A 22,766-nucleotide genomic window follows, 5' to 3' on the forward strand; every position below is an offset into this window, starting at 1 on the left:
GTTTCTCACCCTGCACGTTCTGTTTGCAGGAAGGCAGAGGAAGAAGGGCTCGAGTCAAATGAGGATTTCTTGATAGCTGCCTAAGGGATTACAGAGTTGGATCACATGTGCTCTTCCTAAATCTTCTTTATCCGCCTGCCCCTAATCTGATTGTTGGTTTAAGTCTGGAATAGTAGGCGTGGTTGAGATTGATGTAGATTGGAGCCTGGGATTGGCTTCCTTCTCCTCCGGTGGTACTGCCACCTTGCTGAGAGCAAGCGGCTAATCAACCCCCCAGGCGTTTACCTGAACAATGCTCCCTCTCTTCTCCCTGGCCTCTGCTTCTCTTTGTAATTCTTTGCTGCTTATTCACAGTGTAACTGACCTTGAATTTTAACTTCCTGAATTTGTTCTGAGTGCCTATAACTTGTGACTGAAGATGTCAACCAAGCACTCTGTTGGGTTTAGTTAGGTTTGGTTTGGTGGAGTCACCGTCACTGGAGGTGCTTGGGAGGAGGCTGAATGGGGTGCTTGGGAGGAGGCTGAATGGGGTGCTTGGTGCGATGGTTTAGTTGATTAGATGGTGTTGGATGATAGGTTGGACTCGATGATCTCAAAGGTCTCTTCCAACCTGGTTAATTCTAGTCTGGTTTGGTGTGTTTTGGGGCTAGTTTTGCTGGAGGTTCCTGCTCCAGCTTGCTTTAGTTTTTGGATGGCTTCACTTGAAATAAAACACTGCTCCACCATGCCACGAGCAGCAACTTTATGGTAGATCAGAGAGAGAGAAAAGGAGGAAAAAAAAGAAGTGTGGCCCTGAGAAATGGGCTACTGGAATGCCTAAATTGAGTTCCTGTCAGGAATTATCCCAGTGCAGGGGGTTAGATTAGCACCACAGTAAACCCTGCTGGGTGTATTAGATGTCAGCTGGGTGTTAAAACAGAGATGCTCTTTGCATTAGGCCAACTGCAGCTGCTATTATTATTATTAATAATAATACTAATAGCATTTTTCAGAATCCTGATCTAAGGGTTGAATGTGTGAATTTCTGTCAATAAAGCCAAGGGAATGCATGTGAATAATTCCCAGCCAAGAAATGCATGTGAATAATTCCCAGCCAAGAAATGCATGTGAATAATTCCCAGCCAAGTATAAATTCTACTAAATTGTTTTGTTCTTTTTTTATTAAAAAAAAAAAAAGCAGAGGTTGAAACTTCTTTTTAAACACAGTAAAACTTATGTGTATATTTTTCTTTTCCACTAAAGGATAGTTGTTGCTTTGGTTTACTCTGTCAGCAGCTACTCCTCCATCTTATAATACTTGCAGATTTTTGGGTTGATGTCCTTGTTTACCAACCCCCAGCACTCCTTTCAAGGGGACTATCCATGTTTTAGTATGCAGAGGGATTATGGGTTTTTGAGTGGCCTGTGGTAAATGTTGTTGCCATCACTGACTCCAAGAAATAAGTTAGGTGGTTGTGTGCTTTGAATTCTGTGTTTGGTTGCAAGCAGCTTTCATCCAAAAGAAAAGGAAAGAAAAGAAGTCAGTAATTTGTTTGGTTTTTTTTTCCTGTTACAGTCATCTGTTGCTGGAAGATGCAGAAGTTGAGTGGCTTGATAAAATGGTCTTGGCCAGTTCAGCCATTAATATTATCTTTAAATATTTTTACACTTGCTTTCAGTATCTGTCTGTAGAAAATTACCAGAGTAAAGCTACATATCCTGCAGGGGAGTCCTAGAAACATTCTGAGTCCAACGGACGCGGTTTCAGCTGACACAAACCAGGTGAGAGTGTGTGATGGTTAGGACTGTATTCAGATAAGAATAATGATTAGGTTGCTGTGTGGTTCACATTAGTGCTATAGGTTTGGATCCAGAATTACTTAGATAGGCAGGAGAGACTGTATCCAGTTCCATAAAGGCAGAGTAAAGAGTTGTGAGCTGCAGGTCGGGCATGTTGCTGTGTGGAGTCCCATGCTGGATGCTGACATTGCTGCTGCTGCTGCTGTTTTCCATCTGGCAGTGAGAAGGGAAGCACTGGGAAGATGTTGGGGATGATGAAATGAGAACTAGGGGATCCACAGCAAGGCTGTCGTCTTTCAGCTCCTCCCAAAGATTTCCTGTAACAAAACAAAAGGGATTGATCCAACTGCCTTTACATATGTGTTTTGGAAACGCTGGTTTGTGGGAGAGGTCATCGTTAACGCATTTGTGTATGCTGAGTGCAGGCACTCCTGGTCATTTGCCGTGAAGAAAGGGAAAAGATTGTGATAATCATTATTTATCTGCCTCCATAATGCAATTAAGTGTGGGAGAAAGCATCAAGACAATTATTTCACTTGGTCCTCTTGCAGATGTATCCTTATAAAGCATTAACTTCTGTTTGGGAAAAAAGATCCAAACCATTAATTTTTGAAAGAGGAATATGCCCCCCTCTTGTCTTTATGAGAGATGGAGGAGCTAATGACATTTACTGGGGCAAATCTGCAAATGACATTACTGCACAGCTGGACTTCTCATGTTCTTGTGGTGTGGTGCTCTCTGGATTGCAAACTGCGTTCCTGAACATCTGGCTGACCTGACAAAGCGAAAGAGCTGAAAGGTGGCCTCTTTTCCCCCCTAATGTACCAAAAAGCTTTTCATCTCTCTGTTTAGTCTGCATCTTGCAAGGAAAGCATTAAACCAGGTACTGCAGGAGAGCTGGGGTTTTATCTCCATCACTGAAGATTCCTTCAAGGAATCCTTCAAGACTCCTTCAAGGGGAGTGGTGGCAGGGAGGCTGTTGCTGCAGTGCTACACCACCCACCTGCAGGCTGTCCCCAATGGGTTAATAACTCTTGCTTCTTGGTTATATTTATAACTTTCGTTCTTTATTTTCACTGTATATGTGTGCATAATGCTTGCTGACCTTGTCTTAAGATCTAGGGTCCCTAATCTCAGGTTTGGCAATTTCAGAAAGAGAGGAAGTTAGAAGTTTAGATAAGGTTAAATAATCTAAGCTAAAGGGCAAGGACAGAGGAAAGCTGGAATTGTACCATGCTGGTGAAGCATACAAAACATCCACAGCACAAATGAGCAGGCTGCAGATTATCTGAGTAGAATGGGAAGGGTTCAGTAAAATGAGCAGGATGTGAGATCTGGCTGCCTGGAAAAGGAAAAAGCTGAGGATTCAAAACACTGGTGTGCATCTCAGTGAAGCAACACGGGCACCGCAGGACTGCAGAGCATTTGTGACATACAGCGACTGCATCCAGTGAGTCATGAGGATTGTTAAGACTGTTTTGCCTTTGGGTTTTTTTTTTGGTGTCTTTTAGGTTGCTTTGTGAGCCACCTCGTGTCTGGGCAGGAAGACAATTCTTCCATGGTTTGTTTTTTTTTTTTGGGTCCAGCAAGGGCTTTATAATTTGGAGCTCACAGGTGTGATCTCATGTGTATGCATAAATAAATATACATGCATATACACACACACAACAAAACCCCCACCAAGATTATATCTCATTTTGGATGGAAAGCTATGCTCATAGTGTTGCAAGTCCTATCCAAGATGATTCAGTCAGTTAATGCCAAGAACCTCTCTGTCACCAGCATTATGTGAAAATAAAATCGTTCAGGTCATAGTTCAGATGAAATGCCTTGGGAAGGAGTAAATAGCATTCATTGGAGCAAAGATGTGGAGGGTATTTGAATGAATATTGCTAAAGGAACATGTCAACAGGTTAATTCAATCAAAATTATTTCTCTTTGTGCCCTTCACCTGGCAGTTGTCTTGCTAAGCACTAAGTAGTTGTGCTTGAGTAGTCTTCAGGGGAGAGAAAGGGACGCTGTAAATACTGCCTTGCAGAATTGAATCTCGGCAGTCAGAGACAAGAATAAGCAGAGTTGTTGAACTCTGGATGTGAATCTGTAGGTTTCTTGGGAGACCTTTTAAACATACAATGCAAAAATTCCAGGTTATGCAAATTAATGTAAACCATTAAGTGGGTCTGTGAGCGCTGGCAAGGACAAGCGGTTCAAAAAGAAGGACGAAAGGAATATCTTCATTCTGCTAGTGTGTGTTTGCATCAATGCAGGATGCCTTTGAAAATGGAAGGGGGGAAAAATATGCAGGTTGAGATGTGATGTGATAAGCCTGACTCTATGAAATAAAAATGCCTCAGGTACCCACCTTGGAGATCGAAATCAGTCAGGGATGGGTTAAGAGCATCGATATCATTGCTGAGATCTCCTTCCTGCATGAGTGTGTCCTGCATGGTCCTGGCTGTGGAGTGCTCCGTCAGCATCTTCACACCACACATAGGGGGTGTCTGGGCTGGCAGTGGAGAATCCTGTGTGATGCTGGGCTGAGTTCTGAGTTCACTTTGAGCCTCCCCAGAAGGAAAGAGGGTCTGGGGGTCAGGTGACTGCTGCATTAATGTACTTGAGAGCTGAGGAAACCCCTGTGGTGATGTGTAGCACGCAGTCTGCTGGCCCCCGAGCAGATTTGGTAGTGGATTCTTGACATGTAGAGCCCCTGATGCGTGGATACTGTGCATTGGCTGTGGTCCACCGGAGGAGAGAGTGGGCTCGCCTAAGGAGTGGGGCTGGACTGCCATCTGCCTGGAGAGGGATGCATTTGCAATGCCGGGAGGGCTGCAGGGCATGATGGAAGATCTCAGCTTTTCACTTTTGTCTCCTATCAGTGTGTCAAGTTCTTCTACAAAAAAGAAAACAGTCTGTAATTTGCTTATTCCTACCAGAGCCTCAATCTTCAGGGCTTGCAGATGGGATTTGAAGTGTTTCATTAGGAACTGGGAGAGGGGGGTGGCAACTGAAGTGCTGGTCCTTGTATAGAATCATTGAATTATTTTGTTTGGAGAAGACATCTAAGATCACTGAGCCCAACCCTCCACCCAGCACCACCATGGCCACTAAACCATGTCCCAAAGTGCCACATCTACATGTTTTTTGAACACCTCCAGGGGTGATGACTCCACCACTTCTCTGGGCAACTCGTTCCTATGGCTGGGCCTAATACAGTTTTTCCAAGGCATCTCTGCTAAGTGAGTGTCTAATCACAAGTTTTGTGCCTAATGTTGGATGCTTAGCAGCTAATATCAGATTTTATTTGTTAGTACCTATTTTAATCTTGCTCTTAACCTGAAGTTCAGTGAGATGTCAAAAGAGGATGTTTTGTTGGTGAAGCTTCCCTGTGCCTGTTTGGAAGCTCTCCTGCATAACCAGGTCTTATTTAATTCTGCTGTCTATTTTTTTTCTTGTTTAACTAATTACTTTATAACCATACAAACCCCCCAAACAAACCCTAAATGCTTTCCTGAATGAAGTGTGATCTCTCATCCAGCCTGGTGCCAATTGCTAAGGAAAGCTCTGGGTCAAGAGTTTGGGGGGGGGGGGGCTCTCATATTTAACACACTGCCATGTTACTGACCTGGCTTTGCCATACTCTTCCTCACAGCAACTGGGTCTTTCCTCTTCCATTTCTGAAGCTCCTCCTGCATCTTATCGATTTTGGCAGGGTTCAGAGCCCACAAACAGCCTTTGCGAGAAGAATTGCCTGACTTGTTCTCAACTTTCTCAAAGCATTTGTTCAGAGATAAGTTGTGGCGCACAGAATTCTTCCAGCCATCTGGAGCTGTCTGGAAAAACAAATCCAATCTAAGAGTGGGAACTTCAAGGTAACAACCCCCCCACCCCACCCCCCACCAATATATTTCTCTTTGTTTTTCCTTTTAACTGGTGAGACTAGCAGAAAGGTTGTTTAGATGACGCTGTCTACAATCTGAAGCTTGTGTGTTGGAACACCCCACAGTGTTCTAGTGGTGGTGGGAAGGAGAGGGATCAGCTAAAGCAGGACCTGGTCTCCTAAGCAGTAGGATTGGCCTTTTCAGAGGGGCTGTGGAATTTTTTAGGAGTGAATTCAGAAAGCAAATCAGAAGACTGAAGTGTGTAAAGACTGATGCTGTAGAAGTGTGAGCTAACAGAAATTGTTAGTCTGGCCTGGAACACCTCGAAAAGTATCAAATGCTTCATTGAAGGACTATGTGCTGCTTGGACTCAAGTGTCCAGGCAGACTTCAAAAGAACTTTCACAGGCTGCTGTAGGTGTGATTCTGCCTCCTAGCCAATTACATAACCAAATGTTTTAATCACAAGCCCTCCAGATGAGGGAGAGTTTTCTGCATCTGATCGCTTTTATCTGTTGGCTTTGCGTATATTTTTAACTCGGCAGTGGAAGCTGGAAGGCTCTTTGGGCTGATTCACAGATAAAAGCTTCATTAAAATGATCCATCCAGTTTTATTTAGGTGGTTTCTGATAAATGAGGGACTCAAGATTCTATCCTTTCTCTGAGGACAGTTTTGCACTCACCTGCAAGAAGGGAAAGAAGAGAAAATCCTTTGCAAAAGCAGTACTACTACTATAAAGCAATACTACTGCTAAAAAGGAAAGAAAGGCCTTGGCAAAAGCAATAAGACTACTAAAAAGAAAAGAAATAAAGGTCCCTCTGTTTAGACAATTTAAATCTTAATTTCTATTTTAATTGCACTAAATGAACTTTGAAACTGAATATTAGTGTGAGGGCCAGAGGGGGAAACACTCAGAGAATAGTCATGCCTGGATTTTGATGGAAAAGGTCTAGTCTGGAATACTCACTGCTGAAATGCCTTAGTGTCCTGATACTGCAGATAACTTTGTCTGGTGTTTGCTTGTTTGTTTGTTTGTTTCACTTATTTCTGCTGGCTTAGTCATGCAGCCAGAAGACAGTGCCTGCCATGCTGTAAATTAGTATGCATGTCCATGTGAGAAGGTTGCTGTATTAAACTCCTGGGGTGTCACTTCCTTGCTTTTCTTTTGGTAGAACTGTACAATGCTGCTTATTCCACACAGGAGCAGAACTGCCTTAGTTCATGGCCACTGCAATGTAATTGGAAAACAATAAATGGTAGAGGAAAAATGACTTTGCTAGGTGATGGTGGGGGCCAGTCTGAGAAACACAGAGTCATGGTGACTGCTGTACCCAGCTAGTGCAGCTGGGCTGCCCCAGAACCAGCGACAAAAGATGATCTGTGACAGTCAAATGTCTTTCCCAAAGCTCTGTGTTTGCAGATGAGAAATCTCAAGAGAGGGAGAAGTTAGAGCTCATCAGATTACAAACAACAACCTACACTATTAGCCTGGGAGGCCTTTTTGAGAGGAAAAACAATCTTTGTCTGGATGCTTTTGCTTATTTCCAAAAAAATCCTCATCTGTGTGACATAAGAAACAGAATCTATGAAACACCTCTCTGAGAGGTAGGTGGAGTTGTCTGCACATCACTGCTGACTCATATTTGTGGATGCAAAATGGTTTGGGTTGTAATTATTTATATCAACCACAGAGAGTTGTTGAGCAGAGAGCACAAAAAAACCCTCCAAGCCTCCCAAACAAACAAACAAAACCCCTCCAAAAGAAGATTTTCCATAGTTTTTTTTTTTTTCAAGAGGGTAGGAAGGAAAATTTCCCTTTAATGCATATTTAATTTCCTTTCCATTCTTATGCCTTATCAACAGGGATCCTTCTCTTTCAGAAAGGCAGCTTTGGGATAGTTTCTCTAGTTGTTGCCTGATGCAACAGAGTTCCTCTAAGAGCATCTTAGAGGAACACCATGAGTTTTTGAATGTACTTGGGAAGACATTCTGCTTTTATCAGGGATGCAAGATCTGTTCTTTCCTAGCTTGTGACAGACTGGCCTGAGGTTTGAGGCATTGAAAAAGCCTTACTGAAGAGTTTGAGCATCAAATTTAATACTTGCTTTCCTCATTATAAAAAAATAATAATTAATTAGTTGTGGAAGTTGAGCAGATGCTATTTAACTACAAGTGAATCGATCTTCCACTTGTAACAGCAGAGTTTCTACCCTTCTGGCCCACCTGATGTCAGCATTTCGCTATTCTGTTAGCCAGTCCTGTAGGTGAGATGCTGCCTTTCTATTTGAAAGCAAACAAGAACCAACAAACAAATCCTTTCCCACTCTTTCTGCCACTGGGCAGTTCTAATGATGAAGCAAGTTTTCTGCCTCTCAGATCATACTAGTTTTGCTTTCTGGCGTTTCCAAAAGCAAGTAGAACTGTTCCTCCAAGGTGAGATGTGTGTTTAGCTACTGAGTATGCTGACCTGAAAGAATATTCCTGTTTCTTGCCTTGCACATGATGCTACATATACCTTTGTCTGCATCTAGACAGGATAATTAGTGTTTCTGCTAAGTACCAGAGAAGCTGGGAGTGGCAGGTGTTTCTCAGAGGTTTTCAGAATGTATGGGGGGTGTCAGATCCTCTCAGAAATGATCTTTAGTAAGAGCAAAAAGTACACAGACTTGTTCTGGAGACTGCTGCCAAGAGCTGAACAGGTTCTAGCACTAAGCTGGGTATTGCTGAGCAGCAAAAAAATCATTTATTTCTGCAGACCCTGAAGGAATGCTCCAGCAGTGTGTTCACATTACAGCTTTTTAGTTAGCATAGTTGTTAATGATCTGAGCTTTGGGTACTGCAGGTGCTGCTGTATAGCTGGAATCTCCCCACTCTGGGTCATTTCTTCTGCCGCTGCCTTCAGCTTACAGCGGATGGAGCTGTGTGGAGATGGACACTGCGAGAGAATACTTGCTGCCGTAAGCTCCATCAGACTACAGACCTTTCTAACCTCTTGGCCCACTGGCAACAACTCCAATTAATGAGATGAAAGCTTTCTGTTGGACTCACTAATCACTACAAAGGCAAGAAAGGATGACAAGCAAAAAAATATTCTTGTACAGCCCCATTGATCCTGACCGCCTCTTGAAGTTTAAAGAGTTCAGTGATCTTGCAAAACCCTTTCTCTTTAAATCTAGGTCTCAAGAGAAGGGAGAGGTACTTCAAAGAGTAATTCAACTTTAGCTGTGTAGATTTTTTTTTTTGTTGTTGGTCTGTCTTTTTTTTTGTTTTGTTTTAGGACGTAGGAGTTGGATTGCTCTGTTTCAACTAGAAATGAGATTGTTGCATCATAGAAACTAAATTTGCTGTGGCAGCGAATACAAGTTAATTTGACTAGGCTTGTACCATCTAATGTCTCCCAGCAAGGTTCTGTGTACACTTGTACTCTCTTTCTCTCCAACTTAAATTGCTTCCCCCTCCCCCTGCCATTCAGTGAGTTTTGGTAGCAACAGCAAAATGGTTTTTATATTGCTTTATCTCGCTGAAGACTCAGCAAATAAAGAGAGGACCGAGGATATTAGCTCCTGCCATTTGTTAATAGCTCTGTGGGCTGCTATAAAGCCCACAGGTAGACAGGGCTAGTGCCTCTAAGCATAATATTTGCTAAATCATTCTCCCCTGTTTACTTTAAGGATGTTTGGGATGGAAGTGTTCAATCACTTGACTGTAATTGTGAGTAAAATGAAAAGATGAAGCTGTCACAAAGCAGCGAATGCTTCAGTAGCGCTTCCTGCACCATTCTTTTCCTACCATGCACATGACAGCACTATCCTCAGGATCATCAATTTTAAAGCGAATTAAGAAAGAGCCAGGAGGATCTGCCAAAATGAAACCTCACTCCCTGTGGAACAGGCACGTTTGGGTGAGTAAGAAGGGAAGAGTTTAGCTGTAAAGCAGTTATGTAAAGCTGTGTTAGAAGCACTTCTGCTGCAGAGACGTGTGCGCACGCAGAGACAGAGCACGCTGCTCGCTCCAGACAGGTTTGCACACAGAATGTCACCATCTGTACAACACACTGCAACTATGCTCAACACACGGCTGAGGAGAGGATGTGTAATCTCCCTAATATTTCTGCTGTGTCAGAGTAACTCTAACTGCAGGAGCAGGGAGGTGATGCCTGGCAGCCCTCTGTCTGAGGAATTCTGTGTGCGCTGGCAGCGGCAGCAGCGTTTGCTTTGTGAGCTGCCGGTGAATTTTATAATCGGTTGTGTTGTAAGACAAAGGAGGATTAATTTCAGTTTGATCTGATGAATAAACCTGGACATGCCTATAAAGCACACTTATTTTCCACATTCCCACCTCTCTGTTGAAACTGGTGCTGTTTCTCTAGGAAGCAGTAATTTGGCAAGAATGTGCTGCTTAGCTGGAGATCATTGTGCTCAGAAGGGAAGTTCTGCAAAAATACCAATTCAAGGCCTTTTCCACAATCCCCCCCAAAGGTTTTCCCCTCTCTATATTATTATTTCTTGCCCCTGGTGGTAAATGCAGGGGGTACTGGAGTTAATGCCCTGCTAGGGAGCATTCTTGTTTTGAAAATGAAAAACAATAAACAAAACAACCCAACAAAAAACTGCAGGTACTCTATTCTTGTCATGTGCCTTTCTAATCTTCTCCCCATGCCTGTTTTGATTACTGACATGTGTTTTAAGACTAAAAATCCATTGTGTCACTCTGACTTAAGAAAACAAGCCAGAGTGCTTCAGGTTTGTGTCAGTGGACAATCCTGCTGTGAAGGCAAACTTAACAAACATGATTCCAGAAGTTATTTCCCTCTCTGCTTGCCTGTAACAAAGGAGCAGCTAGTGATTCCTTTAGGAGAGAATTTGGCTATGCAGAAGTGTAATCACAGAATGCCAGCATCTGGGATTTGGAAGGGATCTCTGGAAATCACCTAGACCATCCCCCCCTGCTCAAGCAGGGGCACCCAGAGCAGGTTGCCCAGGCTTATGTCCAGGTGGGTTTGGAGTCTCTCCAGAGAAGGAGACTCCAGAACCCCTCTGGGCAGCCTGCTCCAAGGCTCCAGCACGTTCCAGTTTGTTCCTCTTGTCCCATGTACTGTCACTGGGCACCACCCTATATATGTTGACAAGCACTGAAAAATTCCTTCTTAGTCTTCACCAGGCTGTACAGCCCCAGGTATTTCAGTCTCTTCTCAGTGTCCCTCTACTCTGCCCTAGCAAGGCTACATCTGGAGCATTATGTCAAGTTTTGTGCTCCCCAGTTCAAGAGAGACTACTAGAGAGAGCCCAGTGGAGGGCCATGAAGATGATGAGGGGACTGGAGCATCTCCCTTATGGATCTCAGTAATGGGACCAAACATGGTGTCTGGTCTCTCTGATTACTGACACATTTCATTCTATTTGATTTTTTTATGGCCAGTATTTATCCTCAGTGTCCAAAACCACTGCAGAATTGTATCAGGACGTTTCTTTTTAGTTGTTCTTGGTGTCCTTTTCTTAGTACAAATGTCTGAATTGCCACTCTGTAGCTGCTTTGCCTTGGGTTTAATTGCTGTGTGTTTATTTGCCATAGGAAATGGGACAGACTCATGTGGCTTTGTTTCCTTTTTGGGCCTCCTTGCTAGCAGCTGTGGACTGACTGGGCTGTCAGTGAGTTGGTTTTGATGAATCAGCAATAGCTCTGTGGTGAGCAGCAGCACTTGGCCATTCTGTTACAGCACTTTTTAACAAAAATCTGAGCTGTAATCCTCCTGCTCTTGGATCAGGAGCTGACTAATCTCTTCTCACTTGCGTTCCAAGTGTGAGAAACCATTCTCTTACAGCACAGATTTCAATTTCAGTAGTTATCTGCTGCAAACCATGCACCCTTACCTTCCCCAGCATCACTGTGTAATTATAAGCTTAGTACCATTTATCACTTATTATATTTTCCTTTGTACAATGCATGAAAGTGATGTTGCCCAATGCGGATATCCCAGCTCTAGAAGAGAGCACAATAACCTCTGCTTTCACCTGAGTCTAGAGATATTATTTGATGGCAGAGGAAGCCACAAGACCAGTTCTGCCTGTATTTGAGACCTCAGAGGAAGGAATGGATGTGTTGGTTTAAAATACCCTCTTTTATGAGTTATTAGCAAGGGATGGCCTCTGCTGTCTGCACAAACTCAACGTTGGAAGAGGTTTGAATACTTTTTGTGTTCAGCGTTGCCACATATCATGCTCACATTTCTGCCTAGGCTTAAAATGCTGGGTAGTTTGTGATCATGAAGGCACATAATGGGCAACTGATTTGATGTTAATCTGCTAAGAAATTATCCCTTGTCACACACTGAATCCCCTCCCTTATTCCCTCTGCTGCCAGGTCAGCTTAGAAAGAGATTTCCCCCCTTCCCTGTGGAACTCACCTTAAAGTAAGGGAAGTGTTCTGTCATGAAATTGTAAATCTCACTGACTGGCAAACTCCCTGTCTTGCTGTTTTTGAGTGCCATGAAGATCAGGATGCTTTAAGGAGAGAAAGAAAAAGTATTTTAGCCTGTTCTGCTTGACTCTTTGGAAGCAGAAAAGATCCTTTTCCCCCGTTTGTGCAACTACTGTGGCTCTCGCTGCCAAAGCATGAATACCAATGGTGCTTTAAATTCCCACTCAGTTGTTTATAAGCAATCTCCTCACACTGATTAACTTCTAGAGGTGATTGTCAAAGTGCATCTAAAAGGGCCAACCTAGGTTTATTTTAAATTGGAATCAAGGCCACAGCCTTCAAAGCCTGCCAGTGTGTATTTACTGAAGGTTGCATTTGGGTGCTGAACCTGATAAAGGCCACAAAGAGAATATCAAACTGCCAGTAGCAGCAGGCATGATTAAAATTTAATTGCCTGATCTACTTTGCTAGGCTGCTCTTTGGGGGCCAAATCAGTGTGTGGTGTCTGGCTATATTTTCTAGGTATTTTCTTACCCTAGTGCTTGGAGGGGGAAAAATTAGTTCCTGGAAAAAACCAAGATGTGCAATTAGTGTGCTGATAATGTTTGCAACACCTGAGAATCTGTGTGAAGAGAAATGTCTGGATTTTGTAGGGGTGATCAAGACCATTCACATGCCTTAGAACATTCATTTCCCTCCCCCTTGGCCCCAGAGTCTTGTGATTCATACAAGTAGGACAGAGCACACCAGGAGCAAGGCAAACAAGAGTAAGAATTGTTGCAAACGGTGCTGGAAATAGGTAGAGAGTGTATTTCCTGCAATGTTGGGTCTTGGGGAAAACAAAAATAATTTGATTACCTGTAGGAGTAGATGGGTTTGGGAAATAGAGGCTGCTGGGATTCTTGACTGCTTTGAGGAGCGATTCTCTGGTAAGGGTAGTGTGAAGAAGTAATGTAAGTCACAGGGTAGCTGCCTCCTGAGGAATACTGATGATACAATAACAGAGAGGTTACTTGGTGCAGCAATGAGCCCTCAAAAATATTTCTTTCTAAATAACAGTATTAAACTATGTAGTTCTGGGGATATTGTCCTCTCTGCCCTACATTTAACAGCTGTAATGCCAAGTCTGACCTAAAGTCTCTCTCTAGCATGGTACAGGAAAATATTAATGTTGCTGATGAAGGCTTAAGAAGTAGAAGAAACAGAGCATGTGTGAGGAGGAACTTGCTGATATACTGGCTGTTATGAGATCCTGTTGTAGTGTCTTCCAAACTGAGCTCTGTAAAACCCTTTTCTTTTATTGCCTGCCATGCTACTGAGTTCTTGTGAAAAATGGGAGCAACTGGAGCCTATTAATTCTCCCCAGATAATTCATAACTTTATAGACCTCAAGCATAGCTCCCTTCAGCCATCTCTTCTGCAGCTGGAGCATCTTAGCCTGCTCAGCCTCCCCTGGTCACTGCACTATGCAGACAAATACATTTGTGGTGTATTTTTAGTTATATACACGTGAAGAAAAATAACAAAGAGCAGCCCCATCAGAATAAATACTTCAAACAATGTGCACCACAGAAAAATAAGCCTATTAAATGAAGTCACTAAAAGCATAGACAAAAACCAGGAAAGGTTTGGCTGAGCGTTGTTTGGTTGAGTGTGGATTTGGGGGGGAGAGGGATGCAACAAGGTTAAACCCTAAAGTGTGTAAAGTGGACTCCCAAGAGAAACAGCATCCCAAAGCATCCATTTAGTTACAGAATCACAGAAGCATTCAGGTTGGAAAAGACCCTCAGGTTCACCAAGCCCAACCAGTAACCCTCCTTTACAAGGTTTACCCCTAAACCATATCCCCAAGCACCACATCCAAAGGGCCTTTAAACGCATCCAGGGTTGGTGACTCAACCACCTCCCTAGTTAGCTGTTACCAGGGAAGGGAGGAAAAACCCAAATAAACTGAACAACAAAAGCTGTTGTGGATGAAGTGCATCAGAGGAATTATTAAAGTGAATGTATCATTATAAAATAAATGAATAATGGCATCCTGGGGCTCAGGAGAGTGGCATATGAGACATCTCTCACAGGTGGATTTTCATGCTGCCTGACATGCTGAAGCTGTGAGGTTCCCTCAGTCAGTGACAAGAAATTGGCTTCTCAAGAGGCCACGAATTTAAGGGCTGTTAATCACCACCACCACCACTTCAAACAGCATCTACCTCTCCATTTGCTGTGTATCAGAAACCTAAAAACAATAGTGAGGACACCTAAAATCAAATAATTTTTATGCTGCCCTCACCCCTCCTGTAGAGACTAACAGCAAAATGCTACCTGGGGCTGAAACACTAAACTATATCTCCAACCTGTCCAGCTTTCAAAAAAGCTAAAAATTGGCTGGTCTACCACAACAGAAATATGACAGTGCCTAAAAAGAGGTGAAAGAGGGGAGGCAGTTCATAGAGAAAGCCTTGGTTGCTTCAGTTCCTGTAGGTTTGCTCTCTGCTTTTTAACACAGACTTGGTCACCTTTTTCTCTTTTCCAAAGTGCAGTTTAAGCTTGCTGGCAAGCAACTTGCAAGAACAAAGAAACACTACCCTGCTAAGGGGAGATACCATCAGTTGGCTCTACATGAGGCAAAGATTTCCACTGAACTCAGAGCTCACAGAGAATAATTTCTGCCTTGTACAGATGAATCTTTCCAGATGCCAGGGCTAGGGCATGGCCAAAATTAGGAGTCATGTCATGGGCAATTAAAAAAATCTTCCTGCGTGCCTTCCCTAGTACTCAAAGGTTGCTAAGCCTTGTTCTAGTGTTTTACTACTTAGCTCTAGAAGTCCTGTGTCAGGGAGACCATAAAAACCTGGTTTTATGGTTCCTCTGAAGGATTAGAACGCAGCATTTGAGACTTGCCAGGAAAATTTCCTTGGTAATTAGTTTATATGTCTTAGTTTCTTACTATCAGCTCTGTTTTCAGACTAATAACTTCTGTTGCTCTTGGTCTTTGTGCCCTCAAAATGCATGTCAGAGTTTATGATGTGTTTGCAAAATGTTCACAGTTCATTTGCTCTGGATTCTGCATCATTTGTTCCAGGTTCTCAGTCATCTTATTGTTGTTGCTGTAGTTTTTGCCTGTCTGCTTTTACCTCCCTGGCACTGAACTGCCTGAAACGGAGCATGGAAATGCATACTGAGTGCACAGATTTGTTTGCTATAGCGAGCAGGGTGAAAGTAATGAGATGTACATAATTAATCCTGTCCTGCCTTGTTAAACTAAACGCTGGGCAAAGCTGCAGTCTGCAGAGCGGCCGTGAGCTCCTTTTCCAGCTGCAGTTCTCTGCTGGCTTCTCACATTTTGTGTGGATTTTTTCACCTGAGTAGAAACCTGTGCAATTCATACAGCCACCACGTTGCTTTTATTGCTTTTAGTGACTCTTTGAATGGGAAGAATGCTAAGATGGGACTGGCTGTGATGTCATCACCAAAGGCAAGAGCTGGGCGTTTTAAGGATTATTTCTGTTTTATTGGTTTCGTTCCTCCTTTTTGAGGGAGCAGAGGCTGGGGAATGGTCTGGTATGACAGGCTTGAGCTGGTTTTGGAGTTGTACAACTGGCATGAAAGGTGCCCATGTTTTATGGTGGGTGGGTAATGACTTCACTAAGTGTCTGCTAGGTTTTTTCCAGGTCAGTAAGAAGTAATTTTTCATGTGAATCATCATCTGTGTTGTGTCCAGCAAAGGGGAAGGTGAGGCCATTGTATCACCTGGACAAAATTAAAGGAGAGGAGTTGATCTCTCTCATCCCTGTAGTGAAAAATGAAGGCTAGTTTGAATATCCTTCTGATCAGGCTAGAGGGTCTGTTCTCTTGAGTGTAACCTCATGATTTAAATTGCTCCATTCAAATGTGAAATGTGAAGTACTCATACTGGAGCTGCTCATGCAAAAGATATTGCTCCTCTTCTTCCCAGCTTTGTATCCCATGTTCTTTCATTTCCCAGTATATGATTATGGCACAGGGACAGCAATTCTACCTGTCATGACTTTGGCTGCTTATACCTATTGTTTGTTTTTTAACCCTCTGAGAAGCAAAACATAGAATCATAGAATTGTCAGGGTTGGAAGGGACCTCAAGGATCATCTAGTTCCAACTCCACTGCCATGGGCAGGGACACCCCACACTAGATCAGGTTGCTCAGAGCCACATCCAGCCTGGCCTTAAAACCATTTTGCTGTACTTCTACTACTGTAGCATTAAGAAGCACAACTATTGAAAAGCCTAAGAGAAACCTGCTGCATCTGAGAGCCCTGTCACAGTGCCAGCCTGCAGGTGGATGGAAGACTTTCCTCTTAGTGCTTGTTGTGTCTTGCCTAACAACTCCCAGAAGGTGTAGTTCAGCTTTAATTTGGGAGGTTTTTTGAATGTGGTTAACGCCAATGTATAGTAATATCAGTGGTATCAAATCAGCAGTGACAGAGGAAAGGCTGCCTGCCCCAGAAAGAATGAATGAAGAAATTACAAACTATTCAAATAAACTAGCAAGCTGAGTGGAGGTTCTGCCAAAATCCTGCCCAAATCAGTTTTTAAGCTGATTTGAATACAAAGCCCTGTCAGAGATACCTTCCTTTAGGTTTCAGTAGGTGGGTGAGGGATTTAGAAGCATAGGAAAGACACAATTAAAGACATGAAAATCCACCAGTGAGATGTGGAATGCTTTCATTCCTCCTTTTACAAAACACTTAAGCTAAATCCCTAAAGTCACCTGTGATGGACACTTTAATGTTACCAATGACCATAAAATTCCATTCTGTCTCTACTCCTGTTCTTTATGGTCATTCAGCACCTGCATCCAGAAGGTATTTACATCTCCTCTTGAAGAAAATCATTATAGTTTCATAGTTTCATTCAGGGTTGGAAGGGACCACAAGGATCATCTAGTTCCAACCCCCCTGCCACAGACAGGGACACCCCACACTAGATCAGCCTGGCCAGAGCCTCATCCAGCCTGCTCTTAAACACCTCCAGGGACGGGGCCTCAACCACCTCCCTGGACAACCCATTCCAGGGTCTCACCACTCTCATGGTGAAGAACTTCCTCCTCACCTCCAGCCTGAATCTCCCCACCTCCAGCTTCATTCCATTCCCTTAGTCCTATCACTACCTGAGATCCTGAGAAGTCCTTCCCCAGCCTTCCTGTAGGCCCCCTTCAGATCATGCCCAAAAGAACCTTTCTTTTGCCTCACAAGGGACTAAACCCTGATGATGATGAGTGGTATGGTTACTACTTCAGTGACTCAGACTGGTAGCACCATCTGAATTAACAATACCCATGATATTTCCTACATTAACCTGGGCCTTGTTGTCTTTTGCACAGTGTAAAATCACTGCTCTGTTAGTCACATTTTTTTATAACACTTCCTGAGCAAGCTGCAAGAGATGGTACAGCTCAATCCAAACATCAGTCATCAGCCACTAGGATCAAAAGGGTCATAACTCAAGTGTGAGCTTTTATGTTCAACTATTTTATATGTATGAATTTCCCATAAGCTTAATTGACTTCGGTTCTAATGGTTGGGAGGTTTGGCAGCTGAGGTGTTTTCAGATGTGGATTTCAGCCTGAAAAATCCTCCTTGTCTTAATTTTTACCCGTCAGGAGTTTGTTTGGGTTTGTTTTGTGTTTGTTTGTTTGGGTTTTGGTCTGTTTGTTTGGGTTTTGTTTGGGTGTTTCTTGTTTGTTTGGGGGTTTTGTTGGGGTTTGTTTGGTTTGGGTTTCTTTTCTTTTGGCAAATAGGATGTTTGAAGCCTGTTTTTGGTCTTATCAAGTGTTACATTTTCTCAAACATCTTTGCAACTGCACAGTTGCCCCCTGCGATAGAACAAGGGGCAATGGATGTAAACTACAGCACAGGAGGTTCTGCTTCAACATGAGGAGGAAATTCTGCACTGTGAGGGCCACAGAGCATGGAACAGGCTGCCCAGAGAGATTGTGGAGTCTCCTTCCCTGGAGACTTTCAAGACCCATCTGGATGTGTTCCCATGCCACCTGTGCTAGATTCTATGGTCCTACTCTGGCAGGGGGTTTGGACTTGACAACCTCCAGAGGTCTCTTCCAACCCCTAGCATCCTGTGGTCCTGTGAAATGTTGGACAGTGCAGGTGACTGAGCATAAACCAGGTGAATTTCAATACAGTGAGCAGCACCACCATTTAGATTTCAAGGGAATTCCTTCAAGGCATTTCAGGGTCTTGAAAAATGACTTTCTCTAATACACCTCCTCCCTCTGTGCCAGGTTTTCAAGGCATAGCAGGCCACACAGGGCAACCTCTCTAAATACAGCCTGGGATCACATGTGAGGGTAAGCCACAGACGTGTGATTTTTTTTTACTAAGACACAGCATGTCTGCTGCTTTGAAAATAGGAACTGGCATGTAGTCAGATGACACCTAAACACACTCGAGAAAAACAAGTTGTCAGTTACTCCTGTGCAATTTTGCCATTAATAATATAGTTACATTGCAGAAGAACAGCCTTAATATTGTGCATTCTCCTGCCTCATCAGCACTATTGTCAGTTGTGCTTCAGCTGAATAATCTTTCACAGAGGATGTTGTAACAGTCGAAAGATTGCAACAGAGATGTGTGTGCCACAAAGCACAAGGAAAGTGAACATCACCCTGCTGTTAAAATGCTGCTTTCACAGTCTTTGGGTTTCTTTTTGATGTTTGATGTGAATTTTAGGTGCACAGCCCCATGGGGGATTTCTATTTGTAAAGTTAGAGCCCACTGAATTCCCATGGATATTAAAATGCCAACTTGATCTGGATACAAAGTGAATTTTCTTGAGCATGACGGTAAAAATATAACCAAGCAATCCCAAAATTCCCTTTTTGTAAGGTGTTTTTTCTTCCCTTTTTGTTCTGGATGGCCATTAAAAAATGCATTTAGATGTGGTTCTTTTAAGATCTGTACACAAACACGGCCCTGCAAACACAGATTTAGCAGGTATTCAATCACAGAGCCATAGAATGCTAGATTGGAAGGGACCTCAAGCATCATCTGGTCCAACCTTTGGTCCAACCTTTCATTTCTTCACCTCTCTGTTTGTATCATTCCCATAGCTGCTGTACCACTGTGGTGCTAGAAAAACAGGGTCTATGTGTTGTACTGACCTGATGGAAAGGATGTGAGGGACAATACATCTGCTGCACTTGAGGCTGGTAGCAGTACAAACCAGGCTGCCCTTCCATTGGGGATGTCCTAAGCTTCATATCTCCATCCTGATAGAAAATATTTAAGGAGGGAAAAAAATTGTTAGAGCAATAGAACAGTTCTGTTACTTGCTGTTCTGATTTGTCTTTCATTATACCCAGCAGTGTTTTGGACTTATTCCTGTCCCAGTAAAGGTTACATACAGTTTGGGTTGGGTTGTAGTGCTACAAGAAGAAACACTTTGCTGCATTTATATAACTTACTGCTTTGAAAAAGGAAATCCCAGTCTGAATTCCATGCAAAAAGCAATTCAGAAAAGGTCAGTTTCTGTGTATCTTTTTTTTCCCTCTACTGACACAAACTGCATACTCCAGCTTTCATTCCTGAGTGTGCACATAGTTTTCTGTCTCTCTCTCTCTCTTTCATACTCCCTGATTTTATCTTGCAGAGTGCACTGCAGTACCTCAAGCTGACATTGGAGTTTTGTCTTTAGGTAGAGGGTGAGGTCTGTAATGCACAGGAAAGGGATGCCAGACAAGAATCAAACTGGGCTGACTGTTTGATCATGATACTTGGAATACAGCAAGAATGTGATTTATTTCTGCAGCAGTGGAAATCAACATAGACAAGTTGATGAAGTCTTCATTTCTCCCAGGTCTGCCCAGCTGCCTGCCCTGGATTCCACACAGGGCTTGATTCTGTTGAGGGCTCAGGCTGCTGGATGCTGACTGTTGCTGTCTTGTAGCTAGAAGGCTGAGTGCACCACAGGGTGTGTGCAGTAACACTTTCACAGAATCACACAATTGTCAGGGTTGGAAGGGACATCAAGGACCACCCAGTTCCAACCCCCCTGCCATGGGCAGGGACACCTCACACTACATCAGGTTGCTCAGAGCCACATCCAGTATGGCCTTAAAAACTTCCAGGGATGAGGCTTTTACCACCTCCCTGAACAACCTGTTCCAGTGTCTCACCACCCTCATGGTGCGGAATTTCTTCCTAACATCCTATCTGAATCTATTCACTTCCAGTTTTGCTCCATTCTCTGCTTTAGAAGAGCAGCTCAAATGAAGTACATGAGGAGCAGAGTGCTAGACAGAGTCCTAGCTGGTAATGAAGTAGGCAGGGGGTAATGTGTCTCCAGCAGTGTCCTTAGCATAGGTGGCCAGCAACTCTCTTCTGAGAGCTGATGTCACAGACACCTTCTTACTTCAGAAACGAGCAGCACTTATCCTTCTGTTTGAAAGCAAGGCCCTAATGATCATCTCTTCTGGTGCAGATTGGTGTAGCTGTACATGTTAGACTTGATTTGATATCCTGCTATTTCAGTGATATAAGATAAAGGTTTCCAGAAGTGTCAGCTTGCCAGCAGAGTGTAAGTTATGTAAGAGCTTGGCAGCTGCATGGTGACTGAACCAGGGCAGACATCAACAAGCAGCCAGCCTTCTCCTGAGCAGCCACACACACTGCATTGCCAGCTTCACACTCTCTCCATCATGCATCCCAGGGACTTGGGAAGAAATACAAATACATCTTTTTTTTTTTCTTTTCATCAGCTGCTTCTAGGTGTTGCATTAAACTCATCTGACCTAGATGAGTATTTATCCAGGAAATAAGAGATTTAGATCAATTTCCTCCTTAACCTGAATGGCTTCAATCCCCAGGTATGTACCCAGACAACATCCTGCCATTCCCTGGTAAATTGTCTTAATCCAATTAGGATTGATGTGTTGTTTGCTTTTTTTTTCCTTTTGGTAACCCTGAAGTTCCTTTGCCTCACAGCAATTTCGAGCCAGTGGTTAAGGGCCCTCTCCTGGCAGATGTAGTCACTGTTTTGTCTGCACAGGGTGATGAAGATACAACACTTCACACTTTGGATCCCAGCAAAGATACCGTGTGGGGGAGATCCTGGAGGCCTGTGCACCTTTTGTTTTTCAGGGATCTCTGTGCTGCCCTACATAGGCAGCCACCTCTGTCCTGCATATCAATAAGCTGGGATACATTGCCCATACCATGAATGAGATTAAAATCTAGTTAATTATCTTTAAATTAATATCAATACTGTGCTTAATTTTAAGTAGAATTGGTGTCTTGGATTTTCTCTTCTATTTGTGTCGAGAGAAATGCAGCTGAAGTGTTGTGACGAATCTCAAACACGCCGCCTCATGCCTGAAAAATAACTGGTTGGTGAACTTTTGCGCCTTGAAAACACCAGTTGATGTCAACCACTGATATAAAACCTGTTGCCAGGAAGAATTTTGGTGTTTGACATTCATGTATCACCTCCAGTGGGAAATCATTTGTTCTTGGGCACCTTTCTGAGGACTGTTTTTCAGCAGGGAAAGGCCATAAACCAGAGAACTCTGACAAGTAAATATCAATGTCTGTCCTCCACTTCACCCCACAACTTCACAAGAGACTAAATGTCCCTGTGGCTGCATTAAGAAGTAAGAAAGTAATTCTAAAAGCATACTTTTGTCATTGAAATCAGGGAAAGCAAAACATATTAATAAAAGAAAAAGTACTGACCATGACTTGTGAACTGTGATCGTGACCTGTGGTGCTGTACTGGAGGTTGTTACACCAGGGCTGCTCTGTGGAGATGTTAGGAATGTGTGTAGGAAATGACTCTGACTCGTCAGGCCCTGTAGATCCTGGTAGACCCTCATAGCCATCGATGCTTCTAGCATTTTTGAAAGGTGAATCTTCTGGTGGGAGGGCTTGATGTGCTTCCTGGAAGACATCCTCACTGATCTGCCTCTTGTAAGGGTGGAAGGGGTTCCTGTTGCTCTTGAGGAACCTGTCGTAATTCCCTACAGTACTTTCCTCGTAACTGTACCGTCTGAATTTTTCAGTGCTGAAAGATGCTTTGAATTTGTTCTTGCCACACTGAATTCCTTGGCTGGTAGGGTATCTCCCATGAATTTGATCCTGGGCTGGAGAAGCAGGGCTGGGGCTGTGAGAAGACTCTGAACAACTCCTTTCTGTCCTGCTGTCTGACTCATACGGTTGGCAGTTGTAACTGGGATTATCCTGCAACGGATTATCAGCATTTATTTAGGATTAGTATGAGCAAAGATTTTATTGTTTTCATGATTTACAGAAAAAGTACATTAAAGCATCCTATTGATGAGCAGTTAGTTGGGATCCCAAACTGTTCAAAAGTAAACTAATGAAAGCATTGAGAAGACTGAACCGGGATGGAAAACCAGGATGTCTTGGGTAACCCTTGACTGACAGCTTCAGGGAAAGGATGATACAGGATCAAGTGATGAAAGATTAAATGTCAGGAATATGATAAGTGCAAGTCTTGCCATCTACAAGTTTAGTCAAATAAGCTTGATCTCATTCTCTGATGGTGTTACAAGCTGCCAGATATGTTGCTAGTTACATCACTTCCTTTCATTAACACAGCCACACTCATTCTGTGAGACAGGTCGGCTCTGGGCAGACATTTTAACCTGGTTCTTCTCTCATCTCCTCCCTTCCCTTTTGCACT

General features: G+C 43.2%; 1 protein-coding gene across 4 annotated transcripts in view; it reads right to left on the reverse strand.

Annotated features, from left to right (window-relative positions):
• Positions 1-1,142: 1,142 nt before the first annotated feature.
• FOXN1 (forkhead box N1) overlaps positions 1,143-22,766 on the reverse strand; it is a 43,915-nt gene continuing 22,291 nt past the window's right edge. For all 4 annotated transcript variants that reach the window (XM_068154584.1, XM_068154583.1, XM_068154585.1 and 1 more), the window contains exons 3-9: positions 21,797-22,300; positions 19,228-19,335; positions 12,933-13,060; positions 12,061-12,157; positions 5,402-5,609; positions 4,142-4,669; positions 1,143-2,096 (exon numbers count right to left, since the gene is read on the reverse strand). In XM_068154584.1, the coding sequence (XP_068010685.1) occupies positions 1,825-2,096; positions 4,142-4,669; positions 5,402-5,609; positions 12,061-12,157; positions 12,933-13,060; positions 19,228-19,335; positions 21,797-22,300 (1,845 nt within the window). In that variant the 3' untranslated portion in view covers positions 1,143-1,824. The remainder of the gene's footprint in view (positions 2,097-4,141; positions 4,670-5,401; positions 5,610-12,060; positions 12,158-12,932; positions 13,061-19,227; positions 19,336-21,796; positions 22,301-22,766) is intronic.

The sequence above is a fragment of the Melanerpes formicivorus genome, unplaced genomic scaffold (genome assembly GCF_026170545.1).
Source record: "Melanerpes formicivorus ecotype bairdi unplaced genomic scaffold, bMelFor1.0.p_v2 SCAF_29, whole genome shotgun sequence".
Taxonomy (NCBI): Eukaryota; Metazoa; Chordata; class Aves; order Piciformes; family Picidae; genus Melanerpes; species Melanerpes formicivorus.